Genomic DNA, 17,528 nt, shown 5'->3' with positions numbered 1-17,528 from the left:
TTCAAGACAAAATATCTGACATCCTTGTTTTCAGTGTGCTTTTCCCTTCTGGCTGGGTAAAGCTAACTCATTAGGTTGAAGCCAATAAGGAAGTGCATGTGCAGTCATTTACAAAGGGAGTAAAGTCCGTGAAAGGGGACAACAAGGAAGCAGGTCATGGATACGCAGATTATCCTCACAAGGAAGTGTTTCACTTATTTGTTTGAGTCTGGATTTGTTGTCGGTCAGCTATTAGATGTGATCGTAGAGGAAAACTGTTAACATTCGTCAGAGAGATGGCCGGTGAAATACAGAGACAAAACTCTCATATTTACGATTACACTGGAGGTGATCAGATTTACCTGCTCGTATTTGTTGTTTTGTTTTAAACTCTTAGACGATGTCTGAATGTCTTCCGCTCACAGGAAATGGTTATGACGGTGAGCAGCAGTCACTCAGGCGTCGGCGGGTTTCGTCTCCAGCTCCTGATCAGAGTTATCCTCACTTCAACTGGGACTCAACCCCCGAGGATGAAGATGAAGACAGCGATGGTGGACCCAAACGGGACATCAGGTGTATTCCCCTGCCCATGCACCTGAGAAGAACTATAAGGTATGAAACTTTCTACTGAATGTTTGGTGGTGACGTTTCAGTAATTCAGTGGAAAAACGGAGAAATAAAGAGAAAGCTAATGGAGAGCCCAGATTTGAGGTCATGGACTAAATTAATGCGAGTAAATTAATGACTAGAGTTTAAAGGTCAGGGAGTCAGCAGTGTATTGCTCGTAAATGATAGCATGTTCCCAAATTTAAACGCTGTCTTAAAGAATGAGTATGTGGCCGATATGAAGCAGAACATTCATCCTCTTACAAATGAAAAACATAATCACCCTTCATCATACACTGTGACTTATCTCACTGCGTTCTGTTACAATAGTATATATTGGACTTTATAACTTCACTTGTGCTTGGGTTTTAACTTTTAGCAGTATATGATAAAAACTTAAGTCATCTAAATAACATGAGTCTTGTAATGGAGCTGGGATAATGTGGATCTGCAAAACACACACACAACATAATTTCCAAGTAGATTTCTGGAAGAAAAATCATTCAACGCATAGCTTCATTTAAACCCAATCAATTTCATTAGCTAGTTGTTATAGACAGCTGGTTGTTCATGTATATTAAACTGTACGTGTCTGCCTACAGTTACATCTATAAACCTAAGGACATGGACACAGTTTGTGTAGGTTTCATAGGTTTCTACACCCTCACAGTGATTTCAAATCAAACAATCAAGACATGATTGAAGTGCAGACTTCCAGCTTTAATTAAGTGGACTTAACAAAAGAGTTGCACTAACTGTTTAGTAATTACAGCCATTTGTATACACAGTCACAGTAATTGCACAGTTGATTGATGAGCAGTTTCATGGCCAGGTGAGGCCTGTTCACTCACTGTTTGATTACAAATTAAGCAGATGAATGATAGTTAGAGTTGATTTCCAGTGTTCACCTTGTATTCAGTAGTCTTTTAATTGAATAGATATAATGTTCTAAGAGATGTTGATACAGGCGAAGGAGGCAATAATTAGGCTGAAAATTCAAAATAACCTTTCAGAAAAATGAAATATACTTTAGAAGTCAGTAAACTGGTTCATTCCTAAAAAGAAGGATTGCATTGAGCAGCTCAGTAAAACCAAAAAGGCCTGAAAGAAAATAAAAGCCAGCTTTTATTATTGTGGTTAAGAAGAAAACACCTTTATAACATCAGCTCTAGTAAAAACAACTTTTGAGGAGGTGTATCATTGTCAAAGTCCACAATCGTGAAAAACGAAGAATGAAACTTCTTCATGAATGTAAATGCACAGGGTTTACTACAGGGTTCAGACCACTGGTCACAAGGAAGAAGAAGGCGGTGGCCATCTATGGGAAAAAACTGTTTGGACAAATGAAACTGAGACGTATCAGAATCATGGGAAGAAAAAGGTTTGGAGAAGGAGAAAAACAGGTCATGTTTGGAGACAACCCACATTATCTGTCACACGTGGTGGAGGAAATGTAGCATGCACAGGTATTGCTGCCAGTGGAACCAGTTCACTGGTGTTTATTTATGATGGGACCTCAGATAGAAAGTAGCAGGACCAACTGTGAAGTACAAGACTGTACTCTCTGCTCAAATTCAACAAAGTACTGCAAAACTGATCAGACTGTGTTTCACAGAACAAAAGGATAATCCTCCAAAGCAAACTGTAAAAGTACCCAAAGGTTTTCTCAAGGCAGAGAAATTGGATATCCTTCAATGGGCAAGTCAGTCACCTGATCTCAACCCAACAGATCAGCTTTTCAGATACTAAAGACAAAGTGGATTGAGGAAAACCCCTCAAACCAGCAGCAGCTGGAGGAGGCTGCAGTAAAAGCCTGGCAATCAGAATCAGAATCATAATACTTTATTGATCCCTTGGGGAAATTATGTTGGTTACAGCGCTCCAGTACAAACAATAACAAAATCAGGCAATACAAAAAGTAAGAAATAGCACAATATGTACAATATATACATATATATATAAGTCACTTACTAATAAATATCTGAATAAGAAAGAAGAGCAGAAGAGCAAAAAGGGTGTAGCTATTGCAGTATACAGTGTATTAGGTGGATGAGTTGTACAGGGAGATGGCAACAGGCAGGAATGATTTCATGTGTCGTTCAGTGGTGCTTTTTGGTAATCTCAGTCTTTCGCTGAACGTGCTCCTGTTCCTGTGGCTAGCTAGCATGGAGTGGGTGGGAGGAGTTATCCAACATTGTCTTTATCCTGGACAACATTCGCCTCTCCATCACCACCCTAAGAGAGCCCAGCTCCATCCCCACAACATTACTGGCCTTGCGGATCAGTTTATTATTATATAGCATCAGCAACCCTCAACCTACTGCCCCAGCATGCAACCGCGTAGAGGATTGCACTGGCCACAACAGGCTCATAGAAAATTCGGAGCATTGTCCGACAGATGTTGAAGGACCTCAGCCACCTCAGAAAATAGAGTCGGCTCTGGCCTTTCCTGTAACGTGCTGTGGTGTTTTTAGCCCAGTTCAGTTTATTGTCAATGTATACTCCGAGGTATTTATAGTCCTCGGTCTTTGCCAGGTTGAGCCTCAGATGATTCTGCTCATACCACGTGACAAATCAGTTAACCACAGCCCGGTACTCTGTCTCATCATCCCTGCTGATGCATCCAACCACCGCAGAGTCATCAGAAAACTTCTGAAGATGGCAGGTCTCTGTGCAGTGGCTGAAGTCTGTGGTGTAGAGGGTGAAGAGGAAGAGGGAGAAGACAGTTCCTTGTGGTGCCCCTGTATTGCTGATTACCTTGTGGTCTTCCTGTTAGGTAATCAACAATCCAGGACACCAGAGAAGCATCCACCTGCATCGCTGTTAGCTTATCACCCAGGAGGGTCGGCCTGATGGTGTTGAAAGCACTGGAAAAGTCAAAAAACATGACCCTCACAGTGCTCGCTGGCTGGTCCAGGTGGGTGTAGACATGATTGAGCAGAGAGATGATGGCGTCATCAGTTCCGAGACGGGGCTGGTAAACAAATTGAAGGGGATCCTGATGTGACTCCTCAAGGGAAGAAACACAGCATTTAGTGATGTCCAAATACACCTCACGCAGTCGCTGACTGTAAAGGATTTAAAGGAGAATTAAAAAGCGATACTTACATTTAAAATTATGATTATGCAATATGTCTCTGAAAATACGTCTCTATTTATCAAAATGGCTTTAAATTCACAAACTGTCAATGAAAACATTTTTGATACAGCCCCTAAACTAAAGCTGAAAGCCTGCACTTCAGTCACATGTTGATTGATTTAAAATCCTCTGTGGTGATGTGCAGAGGCAGAATGACAAAAACTGCTTGTTAATGTATGTATATACTGTGTAAGTGCTATCTAATTCATGTTTATTTAATAATTCTCCTATATATAGTTTATTTTAAATTACTTGGTAATTGTGAGGGAATTTTGAGTTGTTGTAATATAATTTCTTTATTATTTGTCCTTCACAGGGAAGTGCAGCAAATGCGGTCGCCCGCATTTTCCAGAGATGTGTCCTGGAGAGGGAGACAGATGCTGCGTAAACTCAGAAACAAATGCAAAGAATTTCTTTACTTTTTCTCATTGTGGAGGAAGTCAGTGCAAATGATTGGAGGTACACATGCAGTAAATTAATATAAAAGGACAATAAAGGAAGCAGCTCAGTCCCACGCGTTAAGTTTACATTTGAAACAAACCATGTTTCTTTGCCCTCACAGGGAACTTTGGAGGTGGTGTCCAGTCTTACTTCGTGTTCCTTCGCTTCTTGGTGGTTCTGAATTTTGTGTCCTTCTTTCTGATTGCTGGGTTTGTCCTCATTCCCAGTGTTGTCTTCAGATCCACCAACCACCACCAACCAACCACCAACAGCACAGATATCCTCACTGTTAGCAATAACTTGAGTGAAACAAATCGCACCGGTGCGTCCTGTTTCTTCATTTCCTCCTTTTTTCCTTGTTACTCATCTTTTATCACATTTCTTCGTAATTACAACAGGAAGCCTTCTTGCACTTTGCTGCAACAGTTTCCAGGCAACAGCCCTGCGTTTGTAGGAGTAAGAGTAGAGAGAGTGGTACCCCTTCTGTTTTCCCTTCAGAAATAAAATGTGGGCTGCTCACCTGTGGATGAGCAGAATATTTATACAAAATTCCACATCTGTGACATTCAAATATATACAAAAATGAGTTTATCCCTAATATCATTTATCATCTCCAGACCTGAAATAGCTTTACAGGATGATGTATGACTTTTCCAAATCCTTTGATTATTTTAAAGCTACATGAGAAACAGATCTTATTTAGACGTTAAATAGTTTCCACTGCAGCTGCATTGAATCTCCCTGTCTCTTTCTGTGTATTTAATTTATTTACAAATATCATAAATTCTTGAGGCAACAGCATGACCTTTATGTTCAGAGGAAGCTTTTTGTTTACTGTGTTTTATTTTTTCAAATCCAGCTAAATGCAAGGTGTATGAAGTTAAGAGCACAACGGAGATCTATCAGTACCTGCTCGACTTCCTTTCGGGAACGGTGAGACGTTGAGAGACTTGCAGAATGTATATAGACCTGCACTTTAGTTTGAGGCACTTTAGACTTTCATAGAAGTGTCATTCCACTTTCATTCTGCAAAAAGGTGACACCGAGAACACATATAAGGTACAGCTGGAGTAATAATGTCTTTTTGTGTGTGGTGGTTTGAAAATAGAAAGTCACGGGTGTTACTGACACTATGTTGGCATGAGTATGAAAGTAAGGCAGCACACGCAGAACCACAACACTGAAACTAAAGCAGCTAGTTTGAATGAGCTGTGACTCATTTCAGGCTTGACACCTGTGCTTTTCTGCTGCACCTTGTCAAAGTGTTTTATGTGAATGACACTGGTTCATTTATGCTTTTAGGCTTCACGTTGGAGCTGAAGCCTACAATATAGGCCTAAATAATAAATCTAGCCCTATATTGTAGTGAAGAAATTGCACAATTCTCCTGCTTTTATTCTCAGCCGGCAAAATTTAATTGCATCTTGAGCTGGATATTCTTCTCTCCTTTACAGGGTTTTATGGAGTATTCATACCTGTTTTATGGCTACTACAACATCACAGAGATGCCGAACAGGGACTTCTTCTACAACATCCCTCTTGCCTACATCCTCACTGCTGTCTTCTACTTTGCCTTTTGTCTCATCTGCATGATAGCACGGTCAGTCCCACGACTGTAACGGCCAGGTTCTTGATTAGACAGCAAAATTGGGTTTGTTTTACTGAATTCCTGGGGTCTGGAGACACTATAGTTCGTGTTAAACGGATGCATTATGTAAATAAAGGCTGTGTGTTTGCATGTTTAGCTTAGAGTCCTGAGTTCAGTCAGCCTGACTTCTGTCTGTATCCTTTTCACTGGCTGTTCACACACAGGATGGGGACTGCAGCTCGAGTTGCTGTGGCAACGGGAAGCAGCACTGGAGTGAGCAGTTACAGCATGATCGTGTTCACCGGATGGGACTATAGTTGCCTGGGAGACAGAGCTACCAAACTGAAGCAGAAAAACATCCTCTACCAGCTACAGGTCAGAAGGGATCTATCCTACTTAACAGGATGAAGTGCTGGAAAAGAGAAACGTGACCCACACGTGGCAGCTTTGCTCCACAGTTTCGTATACATGATGTGCCTTCAGGTGACCCCTCATTTCTCTTCTCTCCCTCGGCCAGGTGGATCTGGAGGAGGAGAGTCGAAAGAGACACGAGGCTGATCTGTCAACATCGAAAAAAGTGATTTTATACTCTCTGCGTGTTTTAATGACTTTTCTTTCACTTGGGTTCATTGGAGGAGCTTTCTACGGCATCTATGTGACCACACAGTTCAGCCAGGTAAACGATGTAAAAATAATGATGCCAACATGATCTTCTTGAAGCTCTGGGTGACCATCTCCCATTTCTGCTAAACAGAATAGGGCTGATGAGCAAGGGATCCTTGGCTTTGTTATTCAGTATCTCCCGTCCATGGTCATCACTGCTGGAAACTTTGTGGTGCCTCTGCTGTGTGACAAGATCGCCTTAGTAGAGCAATACTCCCCCAGCACTACTATCATATTGGCTCTCTTAAGGTTTGTGAGAAAGGGATTATGTCACATGCATTTAATTTGTTTGTGTTTGTAATGCTTGAAAAAAAAAAAATCTGATCAGTCGCTCCAAGCCCATATCTTCTTATCACAAATACACAACGATATATGACAAACTCCAGCAAATGTGGAAATTTTTATTGTAAATAAGAGAGTAAATGCAGAATTATAACACTATAACAACTATTGATAATGATGCTGCTGCACCTATTTTAAAAATTGACCAGAATATTAAACACAATAAATATTTTACTCACTTTAATCATAGTACTATAACTAGGCCCATAATTATCAGGACTGCCTAGCTTGCCAGGTTCATCCTTAACGACTGGCTCTAACAGAGCAGACAATAATGGGTCTAGTCACAAGCCATGGATCAAACAAACAGCAAAATGTTAAATGCCTGATGATAAATATGATCTAACCCACATGTTTTATTATCTGGCCACTATGGCTATACACAAGCTGCTATAATGCTTTTGCCATGATTCTCCAATATAGTGTGCAATACGAAGGAAATTATGCTGCAATCACCACCTTACCCGTTCTACAATTCAATTTCAGCTCAGGTTACTTTGTGTGGCATGTCCTTCAGTTTTTTAAAAAAATACTAGCTCACCCTGGCTCCCACACAACTTACATCAGCTAAAAACGTTGTTCATGGGGCCCTCAATGTAAAATAAACACAAAAAACAGCTTAAAACCTTCCCTGCTTTAAACCTGGTCATTAGTTTTATGTAACAAATTTTTAAATATGGTAGTGTATCCTTATCTGTGTTGAGTTATCAAGTAAGATTAGTGTGAAATTAAAATTAGATGAATGAAAATGACCCATTTCTCTTCCACACCCAGGGCAGTGTTTCTGCGTCTGGTGAGTCTGGGCGTCCTCCTCTACACCCTGTGGGGTCAGATCACCTGCTACCCTAATGAGCTCAAAGGAAACTGTACACTGTGCGAGTACAACTACGATGAATTCCAAGTAATTATATTACTGATCTTCATTTTCAGAGTGTAACAGCGCGGAGGGGGTCCTATAAGACAGACCTTCTGTTGTTTGTGTTTAAGTTGTCTGTCATGAGAAAAAGCAGTGCTTTCAGTTTGTTTCTGGATCAAGACTTTGCTGGGTAAATTAAACAGGATCCCTTGAAGGCTTCGACGTGCAAAAGAAAAACTGACAGAATAATTGAACTGGAAACTCATTTACACTCCGTTTGTATTTTAAAAAGTCATAAACAATAATGGTAAAGCATGTCAGGTTTTTCAGTAAATATTTTCTGATCTCTTGGGGAGAACAGTAGCAGCTCTGCGACTGCCTCGTTCCGCTGACGGAGGCTTGAGTAAAATACAAAACGCGCTCTTTAACAGCTGCTATAACAGCCTGTGTGTGCAGACAAAGAGGTTAACACAACAGTAACATCAGCTTTGAATATATTCAGCATGTCCACACTGAAAGACAATCTTATCTTTTCTTATTGGTAGTGCTGGGAAACACGTGTGGGGCAGGAAATGTACAAGCTCACAATGTTTGACCTCCTCATCACCGTTGCTGTTTTTCTGCTGGTTGAATTTCCACGCAGGTACTTTTTATGCTACTTTTTATAGCATAAAGATATGAGTCATATTAATGCACATCATGCAAATGCATGCTGTATATTTGAATACTGGTCAATCAGTCTTGTGTTCAGCTATGTAGTGTTTTTTTGTGTATGTGGTAGGCTTGTGGTGGATAACTGTTCCTGTAAGCCTGTTCAGTGGGTGGGGCGGCAGGAGTTTGTGGTTCCCTCCAATGTGCTTGGCCTGGTTTATGGTCAGACTGTGGTCTGGGTGGGAGCTCTTTTTTGCCCTCTGCTGCCCGCCATCAACACCTTGAAGTTTGTCATCCTGTTTTACTGCAAGAAGGTGAGGCTCTAGCTTTAACACCGCCAACACGTCACACGTTGCTTGGTGATTGTGTACCTAATCCACTATTAAATTGCCACTTTCCCCCCGCAGATAACACTCTTCCAAAACTGTCGGCCAGCGCTGAGGACGTTTCGTTCTACCACCTCCACCTTCTTTTTTCTGGTGGTGCTCCTGTTTGGATGGGGTTTGGCAACAGTTGTCTTGATTTACAGTCTCTCTGAGTGAGTGTTTCATACTTACCTGTAACAGTTGCAACACAACTGCTTTTTCTGCATCACTGTAAGAAAACTTGCTGGATGCTGTCACTGCTATAAACTTTGCATGAAAACATTTTTCATGTTATTTAACATTGCTGAGGACAAGTGTGTCCCTCTTCCTCAAACAGGATCCGTCCCTCTTACGGTTGTGGTCCTTTCCACTCATCCAGTACCATGTGGTCAACTGTTCCAGACTCATTCAACAATCTCTCTAACGTCACACAGGAGTTTCTCTTCTTCGTCGGCTCCCAGGCGTTCTCCATCCCTCTTTTTGCATTATCAATGTGCGTGAACTCTCAGTATGCTATTTGTGTAATGATGACCTGCATATTAAATAGTCCTTACTGTGCATTTCATGGAGTAATATTATGTCTCTCTTCTCCCTGGCAGTGTGGTGATGTGCTATGTCGTAGCTTTAGCAACTGTCTATGGGAGAAGCATTGCACTGCTAAAAGCTCAGCTTAAACTGGTAAACTGCTTTATTATTATTATTATTATTATTATTGTTGTTGTTGTTGTTGTTGTTGTTGTTATTATTATTATTAGATAAAGTCATGTACTTAAGGAAAAAGCCAAAGAAGGAAAGTAAATACACCCTCTTTCAATTGTTCAGGACATAGTAACAAAAAAAATCATCTGGTCCTTATCAGACTCTAACATGATGTATTACACCATGTGATTACTTAACAAAAATTATGCCAAAATGCAGAAGCGCTGTGTGACAAACTAGGTACAACTAGGTACACTTCCTGATTCAGTAGCTGTTAGAACTGTATGACTTTATTAGTCTCTCACATTGTTATGAAGGAATTTTGGCCCACCACAGCTTTTCAATATGTTTAAGGTTAGGAATTTGACTGGACAATTGCAGCACCTTGACTCTTTTCTTTGTCAACCATTCAGTTATAGATTTGCTGCTGTTCTTGGGATCACTGTCCTGCTACATGACCCAAATTCAGCCAAGCTTTAGCTGTCAGACAGATGGTCTCATAGTTGACTCTAGAATACTTTGGTATACAGAGGAGTTTAAGGTTGACTCAATCACTGCAAAGTGCTCAGGTCCAGTGGGTGCAAATAACAAGCACAAATCATTACCCCTCCAGCACCGTACTGGACAGTTGGTTTGAAATGTTTGTGCTGATATGCTGTGCCTGGTTTTCACCAAACATGATGCTACACATTATGGTCAAGGATCGCCACTTTGGTCTAAACTGAACAAAGGACATTGTTTCAGAAGTCTTAAGGTTTGTTTAGACTTAAGCTGTGTTGCCATGATTTACAGTAATTAGGCTTTCTCCTGGCAACCTTTCCAAACGAGCCAGTCTTTTCAAACTGTACTATCAGTTTTCTACAACTGCTTCTGCATCATGTTTCAGTATTTGTTACAAAATGAAACAGTCTAATATATAATAACTTTCTGCTTGTGTGTATTTGCATTTACTTCATTTTAAAACCTGCCGAGGTTTAATATCACGTGTTGATAGGTAAAATTTTGGAATTCAAAGAGGATGTATTCACAGGCACTTTACAACAACTACACACAGTCCAGTCCAAATATACAAACCTATCTGCGTTAATTACCTTACAGTTTATAATGACCCTACAGTCCCGAAATTAAATGGTGATCTTTTATATACGTCATTAGGCTTCACTTTGAAACAGTAAGTTAAATGGCTTCCTGATTCTCACATGGACTTATGAGTTTTTGGTTTACAGGAGAGCCGTGACAAACAGTTCCTGATCAAGCAGATTGAGAGCCTGAGTCGGCAAGCTCATATACCGACACATCATGCAGGAGTACAAGATTGAACACGACATATGGGCAAGGATCTACCGTCTTGAAAACAACATAATAAGACTTGTTTTTATGTTTATAATTTAATGCAGGCTAGGTTTTACCACACACGTCTGCACGAAGATAACTGTATTAAAAGTTGTGATTTTTTTTTAAAGGAATACATAAAGAAGGAGAATTAAAACTTTATCGTTATTAGAGTATAACATTTCCACTATGTAAATAGATTAGTGCCTTTTCTGTCTGTCCTTCAAAGCAGATATTCTTTTCTTTACATAATAAAATAAAATGAGAAACATAACAGCCCCCTCTGCTGTCGCCATTGTGTTATTGCTTCAACATGGAGCTACTGTTTACTTCCTGTTTGGGTCTGCCTGTTCCTGTGAGGTCCTGCTACCTGTCCAACAAGAAAAATTCTCCACTCAACAAGTTGGTGACAGTGCCTGGGCCCTGTTTTAGAGAGTAAAATGTTAAAAAAATATTGCTAAATTGACGGAAATGTGATATCTATGCGTGGTGCTGAGTCCTTAAGGTAAAGTAGATGTGGAAAGTAGCAAACATCGGCTAACATTAGCTCGTTAGCTCTGCCTCTTGGGAGGTCAAAGCTGCAAATATAAAGTTTGTTTTTGTATATTTATATATTTTTATTCTATTTTTCCGCTTTGGGGCATTGACGCATTTCCTTCCACAACTAGCGGCTTTATTTGGGGGAACTTATTCACGTTTTCCTTCCACTTTTGCCGCTGCTAGCCGACTGCTAACCTATAGTAGTAACAGTCGCCAAGGGAACAATGAACATCCTTCCGAAGAAGAGCTGGCATGTCCGCAACAAAGACAACGTCGCTCGAGTGCGGAGGGACGAGGCCCAGGCAGCAGAGGAGGAGCGCGAGGCCAAGCGTCGCGTGGAGCGCGCGGAGCAAGAGGTGACTCCGGGTGGATGACCGTGGCGTGCTGTTACTGTACATACTTTTTGCTCTGTTTCCCATGTAGTTTGAGCAGGATACCTCAGATTCAAACCAGATATGATCAGAAGCAAGGTTACTAACTTGAAAAACATAAAAAAACGTACTCATTTATAATAAAAGTGTACAGTAAATGTCCTTTTTCAGTAGAGCCTACCTGAGATGCTCTTAGTCCAGCCCTAGTTACAAAAAAGTTAGAATACTTTGTAAAGTGTTGCTAAAAACAGTGAGGATTTTTAAATTAAGTAAACCTAAATATACCTTGAAGCACTGATGGTACCTTTCCAGATTTGCAAGCTGCCAGTTCCATAGGCACTAATGCACACGTTGTACCTTGAGAAACTGTTTCTACTGTGTCTCAGTCCATTTTGAATAGGCTTTGGCCCAGAGAAGGCAGCATTTTTGTATCATGTTCACATATGGCTACTTTGAAGTGTAACAGTAATTTCTGGAAGTGTTCCTGAACCCATGCAGTGACTCCATGACAGAATCCTGCCTATTTTTTTACTGCACTGTTGCCTGTGTTGCCAAAAATCACAGGCATCTAGTATTGATATTCAAAGTCTTTGTAACTTTACATTTAGGAGCTTTATGCTGAAATTGGTACACAACTTGTAGACACAGTTTTTGCATACCCAGTCATGTTACTGAGCGGTTGGCAGTTAACTTAGTTGCAAAATATTCCTCTAGCTGTTTCCTTTTAGTTAAGCTTACTTTTCCAGCCTTTTGTTACCACTGTCCCAACTTTTTGAGATCTGTTGCTGCCAACAAAATAATTTAAAACATTGGTTATAAACAACAATAACAGTTGTGAATAAAAATTGCAAAATGCAAATTAATGCATTCTCTTTTTAATCTACATTTTGCACAATAAATAAATATCTAGAATATTAAAGCTTTTTATAATGGGATGGAAATCTAAAAAATAAATATATTAAAAAGGCAGAATTTTTTTTGAAATCAAATGTATTACAGAAAAGTTACCCAAAAAAAATAATGTCAGTACTGTACATTAAAGTAAAGGACAGGAAATGTGAGATGACATTGAAGTAGCTCAGTATCACAGGGGGTAAAATGTAGTGGGCCGTGCAGAGCCGGAATAAAATGTTATCATGCGAGAACAGATTGTTCTCTGCTACACTTATGTGTTGCATTGCAGAGATTATTAGGGTTTTACTGTATTTAAAGAAGCTTTGAGCCCATCAGTGAGGGTTTTTTTTGCCATCCACTGTCACTAAAAATATTTTTAACCATTTTATTTAACTTACTAAAGCTTAAAATAAATTTTTGTTGATCAAATAGACAAAATGTATTGGAAAACATATAGACCTTTGATACATTAAGTAACCCAGATGTCCAGAACCCCTTAAAAGGCCCACACTGAGACAGAAAACACCCTGTTTTTATGAAACAACAGAGTGAAAGCAGACTAAATATTAGCAACCACGTATGCATTATAATAGGTAGAGTGTATGAGCATCAGATACTGTCCTTGTTGACTGCTGATTAGCATTGTTTCTCTGATGTGTCAGCTAACTTTTGTGCTGACTAAATGTTCAAACGGTGTAGTGATCTTTTCTTTATTTCCCCTGCCAAAAAAGGGTGGATAGTTAATGGTAAAAATATGTAATATACTAATTAAAAAACAAACAAGTTGTTATTTTAAACATCAGTATTGGTCCAGAGTTTTGCAATCACTGCATCCCTAATAGATCTCTCACTAGTGCATGCCTATCCTCTACAATTGTAAAAAACAACACATTTACTGTTGTATGCTGTCTTTTGTTAATATTTAAAAAAGCAACAACACCTGGAAATCAATACTAACATTTCCTATGTGTTACTATTCAGATTGCTGTAAATGTACTGTACGTCTCTAAATTGGCACCAGTAGAAAACTTAAGTATTTATGATTTGAGTTTAGTTTTTTATTATGAAGGTTAAATAAGCTTTGCCGTGCCCATGAATGTCCTTTAATTGTTGTTCATTGTTTACAGGCACGTACAGAGTATCTGAGAAGGAAAGCCCGAGCTGCTCTTCAGCCAACAGGAGGAAGCAGAGATGATGGTGATGAGGAACAGGGTGGAGGAAGTGGAGCTCTGGAGCATCTCAATCTTTTCCCCCTGGAGGAGTCCTCGGAGAAGAAGGGGAATGAGGAGTATCTCAGGGAAAAGAAAGAAGAAAAGGTGTCCGTGCTGCTGCTTCTGTCAGTCTTCTCTTTCACGCTTTTCTTTTGCTCTGACGTAGCAGCTGAATGATAGCAAAGCTTTTGCAAGTTTGGTACCACATCTGGGTTCAGTGTCCTGCATGGTCTGTGGTTGCAGGTCCAGTGCTGAACCATTTACATTTTCATTTTTTCCATTAAAAACCTTTAGTAGTTAGGAGTGGATCTGCAAAATCTTGCTTTTCAGCTCAGTCACAAAAATGCTAAATGCTTTGTATGTTTTTGAAATGTTGCCAGAGAAAAGATGATTCTTATCTTATCTCATCATTAGTGGGTGTAGTTTTCTCACATGTCATTTGAATGGTTTGTTATCACCACACTTTAAAAAGCAATACAATCAGTTTAAATTTTTGTCTTGTTGTCATCATACCTGCTATTCTATTCTGCAGCCCAGTGCCAGTATGTATGCACGCAGCGTAAATAGATGCAGCATGAGACGGGGGGGGGAGAATTAATTCAGACAGACAATATAAATACAAGTTAAAGCCTGTGGATGTGATCAAGGCTTTCCAATCACAGGTCAGAAAATGCCAAAATGCTGCTGATGGCAAAGCAGAGGCACTTTAGTACCATTTACATTTATTTAATGATTTGCTGAAGTATATTAGTTTATTGTGTGTCCTGTTTTAATGGCAGAGAATATTCATAACGGTTGTTGTGTTTTAGTTCATTTAAATTTTTTGCTTCAGTAAATTCAGAACTCAACAGGAAGTTGAATTTTTGAAGTGGTGTGGTGGGAAACACCTTGGTGCATAATGAGATACGCTACACTCAGGCTACGTCCACACTAATGCGTTGTCGTTTGAAAACGCATTGTTTTCTCTCTGTTTCGGCCTCCTGTCCACACTGAGACAGCGTTTTTGCTGATGGAAAACGCAGCGTTTTGAAAACGCTCTCAAAAACATTTCTGGTTTCCTTGGTAACCTTTCGTGTATATACATATGTGTATATGCACTACTTCCAAACACTTTGTATAAGCACTTTCTTTCTTTCAAGAACACCTACTAATTGTATGTCACGTTGCTGTATTGAGTGTTTGGATTTCAAAAGGGATATTGTCAGCCACGATTTATCACCTAATGCTGATTTCCTGTTGCCACTAGCTGTCGCGCTGACTGTGTGTAGATGTCTCCAGACTCGCTTCCAGGACGTCAAGCTCAGGACAGAGTGGACAGTGTACATTTGAGTTATAAGAGCTTTTTGTGGCAACTAATCAAAATTTGCTGAGCTGACATGGACGCACCAGACAACACAAACTCAAAAACTTCTTAGTTTGGCATTGCCAAGATCTTTAGATTAAAGTTCTCTAAGAGGAGTTTGATAAAGTGTACTGCCTGAAAAAAAGCATTTTACATTTAAAACACTGGACTTCCTGTTGGGTTTAGAGCATGTCTCCAAGAGGCTTTTTTTCTAAATATTGCGGGTTTAAGTCAGGCTACAGAATTTCATACATGTAAGTGAAACTTGTTATTGGTTTTTGTTTTGTTTTTTTTATATGTAGCACCAGAAACTATTTTTCCCACACCCACAGGCCAAACCTACAAAATACAAAAACTTTTACCAGTTTCGTACCTTTCAAACTTTCCTACCCCATCAACAACTTCCTGTTTTAACAATATGAAGCTAAGATAGAGACCAATCAAAAAACAGTTCATCTGCTCTTCTAGACCTTTTCGACTTTAGCTTGGAATACGGTCGAGAGTATCAGGTCGCATTTTTTCCCACTGTTTTCCTTTATCACACAACAAGAAATCGTTTGCTTTTGACATCTTCCCACTGCTGGTTTTATGTGAGGGAGCTGCTCAAATAGCACACAGCATGCGGCACACATGATGCCTCAGACAGTTAGCTCTGCTATTTGCACTTAGGAACAAGTACTATGGAGCTCGTGGAAGGTTAAAGACAGGTTAATGTCCCGTCTGGCTACTCAGATATTTACATTCTCCTATCTGTTGGGTATTGTATAAACAAAACAAACACATGTATAAACAAAAAGTGTGCTACAGTAATGAAAAAAATAACACAAAATATTTGTTTCCTGTTGTTGTTTTTGTGGGGGGGGGGTTTCTAGGAGAAGCAGGAAAGAGCCATTGGCTTACTGGTGTCATTGGGACCCCAGCCGGGGTCTGAGGTCACGCCGTGGTATCTGAAAAGCAGCAAAGACAAAGAGGAGAGCAAAGAAAAAGAAAAGAGAAAAGGGATAAGTGAAGAGGAGAGAGAGAAGAAGGATCGTAGACTGAAGGATAGTTTGGATCCTTTGAAAGATATGAAGAAAGCTCTCGGAGAGAAAGACAGAAAGGAGCACAAGAGCAAGAAAAAGGAAAAAAGAGACAAAGGGGAAAAGAGGAGCAGCGGAGAGAGGTAAGAATACCAGTATTGATTGTCTGGAAGTTTTATCCCCCTTAGTATTTTACTGAGGCTCAAGTCAAATTAAAGCGATCTTGTGGTGAATATCAAAGCAGGTCGGTAACAAAATGTCTGTCTGGTCTCTTCCAGCTCGATAGAAAGGTTACGTGCTGAGCGTTTACAGAGGGAGGCTGAGGAAAGGAGGAGAGCCCAGGCACTTCTGGAGCAGAGGAGCGGCAAAGGAAAGGAGCCTGGGAGGGAAGTGAGCGAGAGGGAGAGGCCTTACAACAGCGCATACTTCCCAGAACTAGCCCGAAAGCGACAAAGGCGGGACCGGGAGAGCTGGAGAGATGAGATTTTAAAATCCTGAGCTCTCTTTGCTGTTTACAGACTCCAAATAAAGCTAAAGACGTTCACAGGACGGCGTCACTGTGAACTCACTATGACACAAACAGAAAGTCTGAGCCTTCAGCGTTGTGATCGTTTATTTTTATTTATTATTTGTTACTCGCATGAGGGGCAGAGGTCAAATTTATCTGCAGAGTTTTACCCATGAACACATCAGCAGGGCAGATGGCCCATCACAGGGGGCTTGATGCTCAGCACGCCAGCAAAGACAGCGCTGTGTGAACAGCTGTTAGCAGGACATATACAGTAACAATCTAAAGAGTCTGTTAATCTAAAAACATTTACATTAAATCGTCTTCGGCGATGGTTTGAGTTACTAGTTTTAGGCCATTTCCATACATGCATGCATCCACCTCCTTCAGGTCTTCTGAGGGAGAGACCGAGGCATTCTCAAACCAGAGAAAGAGGGATATAATGATTTAATTTCTCCAGCATACTCTGGGTCAAACCCAAGGTTTGCTCATGGTAGGACATGGCCAAAACATTTAACCTAGGAGGCATCATATTCAGATGACCGATCCACCTCAGCAGGCTCCTTTAGATGTGGAGGAGTAGCAGCTGTGCTCAGAGTACTTCCAGAATGACAGAGCTCCTCACCCTGACTCTAAAGAAGCACTTCAGAGGAAGATCATCTCCACTGCTCGTATCTTCGACAACTCTTCTCTTCACCGATCCAAGTCCCTTATAATGTATGATTATCAAATATAAACAAAAATCATAATTAATATTTTCAGTATTCTGTGACACTGCTGGTTTAAAGAAACACTGTAAATGTCGATGGCAACAATAAAAGTATTATTATTTCCAGGAAAAAGCTCTCTCTCTACTCATCTTTGAGGCGAACTGACCGTTTCTCTATTTTGTGTATGTGTTTAATGTATATCATGCATCACTCACAGAAAAAGAAAAAGCACAGGTAGAACTGTTGAAATTACTGACGACTGCTTCAGTTTC

General features: G+C 40.2%; 2 protein-coding genes across 5 annotated transcripts; both read left to right on the top strand.

Moving 5' to 3' along the window:
• The first annotated feature begins 13 nt into the window (after positions 1-13).
• tmc4 (transmembrane channel-like 4) lies at positions 14-10,929 on the top strand. Its single transcript, XM_040029902.1, has 16 exons — positions 14-327; positions 405-591; positions 4,041-4,183; positions 4,287-4,487; positions 5,025-5,098; positions 5,620-5,765; positions 5,978-6,128; positions 6,271-6,429; positions 6,508-6,665; positions 7,533-7,659; positions 8,160-8,257; positions 8,396-8,579; positions 8,673-8,803; positions 8,968-9,123; positions 9,230-9,308; positions 10,556-10,929. Exons 1-16 carry the CDS (start codon positions 276-278, stop codon positions 10,646-10,648), a joined length of 2,139 nt encoding a protein of 712 aa, XP_039885836.1. The 5' UTR covers positions 14-275; the 3' UTR covers positions 10,649-10,929.
• Positions 10,930-10,975: 46 nt separating this feature from the next.
• Positions 10,976-17,388, top strand: leng1 (leukocyte receptor cluster (LRC) member 1). 4 transcript variants are annotated; one of them, XM_040029910.1, is made up of 5 exons: positions 10,976-11,063; positions 11,385-11,557; positions 13,594-13,782; positions 15,892-16,181; positions 16,317-17,388. In XM_040029910.1, exons 2-5 carry the CDS (start codon positions 11,426-11,428, stop codon positions 16,534-16,536), a joined length of 831 nt encoding a protein of 276 aa, XP_039885844.1. In that variant the 5' UTR covers positions 10,976-11,063; positions 11,385-11,425; the 3' UTR covers positions 16,537-17,388. The 4 variants fall into 4 exon arrangements, with proteins under 4 accessions (XP_039885844.1, XP_039885842.1, XP_039885840.1 ...); XM_040029908.1 differs by having other exon boundaries at positions 11,001-11,166; XM_040029906.1 differs by having other exon boundaries at positions 11,001-11,557; positions 16,317-16,555; positions 16,600-17,388.
• Positions 17,389-17,528: the final 140 nt, after the last annotated feature.

The sequence above is a fragment of the Simochromis diagramma genome, unplaced genomic scaffold, assembly GCF_900408965.1.
Source record: "Simochromis diagramma unplaced genomic scaffold, fSimDia1.1 OVJJ01000361.1, whole genome shotgun sequence".
NCBI lineage: Eukaryota > Metazoa > Chordata > Actinopteri > Cichliformes > Cichlidae > Simochromis > Simochromis diagramma.
The sequence above is the reverse complement of the archived record's forward strand: the minus strand, read 5'-3'. Positions and strand labels throughout refer to the sequence as shown.

What these genes read in the sequence shown, in the direction of transcription:
- tmc4 (XM_040029902.1), top strand. Translation starts at nt 276, where the DNA reads ATGGCCGGTGAAATACAGAGACAAAACTCTCATATTTACGATTACACT. An exon ending in GAGTGAAACAAATCGCACCG is followed by an intron (nt 4,488 to 5,024) that starts GTGCGTCCTGTT and finishes TTTCAAATCCAG; the next exon opens with CTAAATGCAAGGTGTATGAA. An exon ending in ACAACTACGATGAATTCCAA is followed by an intron (nt 7,660 to 8,159) that starts GTAATTATATTA and finishes TCTTATTGGTAG; the next exon opens with TGCTGGGAAACACGTGTGGG.
- leng1 (XM_040029910.1), top strand. Translation starts at nt 11,426, where the DNA reads ATGAACATCCTTCCGAAGAAGAGCTGGCATGTCCGCAACAAAGACAAC. An exon ending in TGGAGCGCGCGGAGCAAGAG is followed by an intron (nt 11,558 to 13,593) that starts GTGACTCCGGGT and finishes CATTGTTTACAG; the next exon opens with GCACGTACAGAGTATCTGAG. An exon ending in GGGAAAAGAAAGAAGAAAAG is followed by an intron (nt 13,783 to 15,891) that starts GTGTCCGTGCTG and finishes GGGGGTTTCTAG; the next exon opens with GAGAAGCAGGAAAGAGCCAT.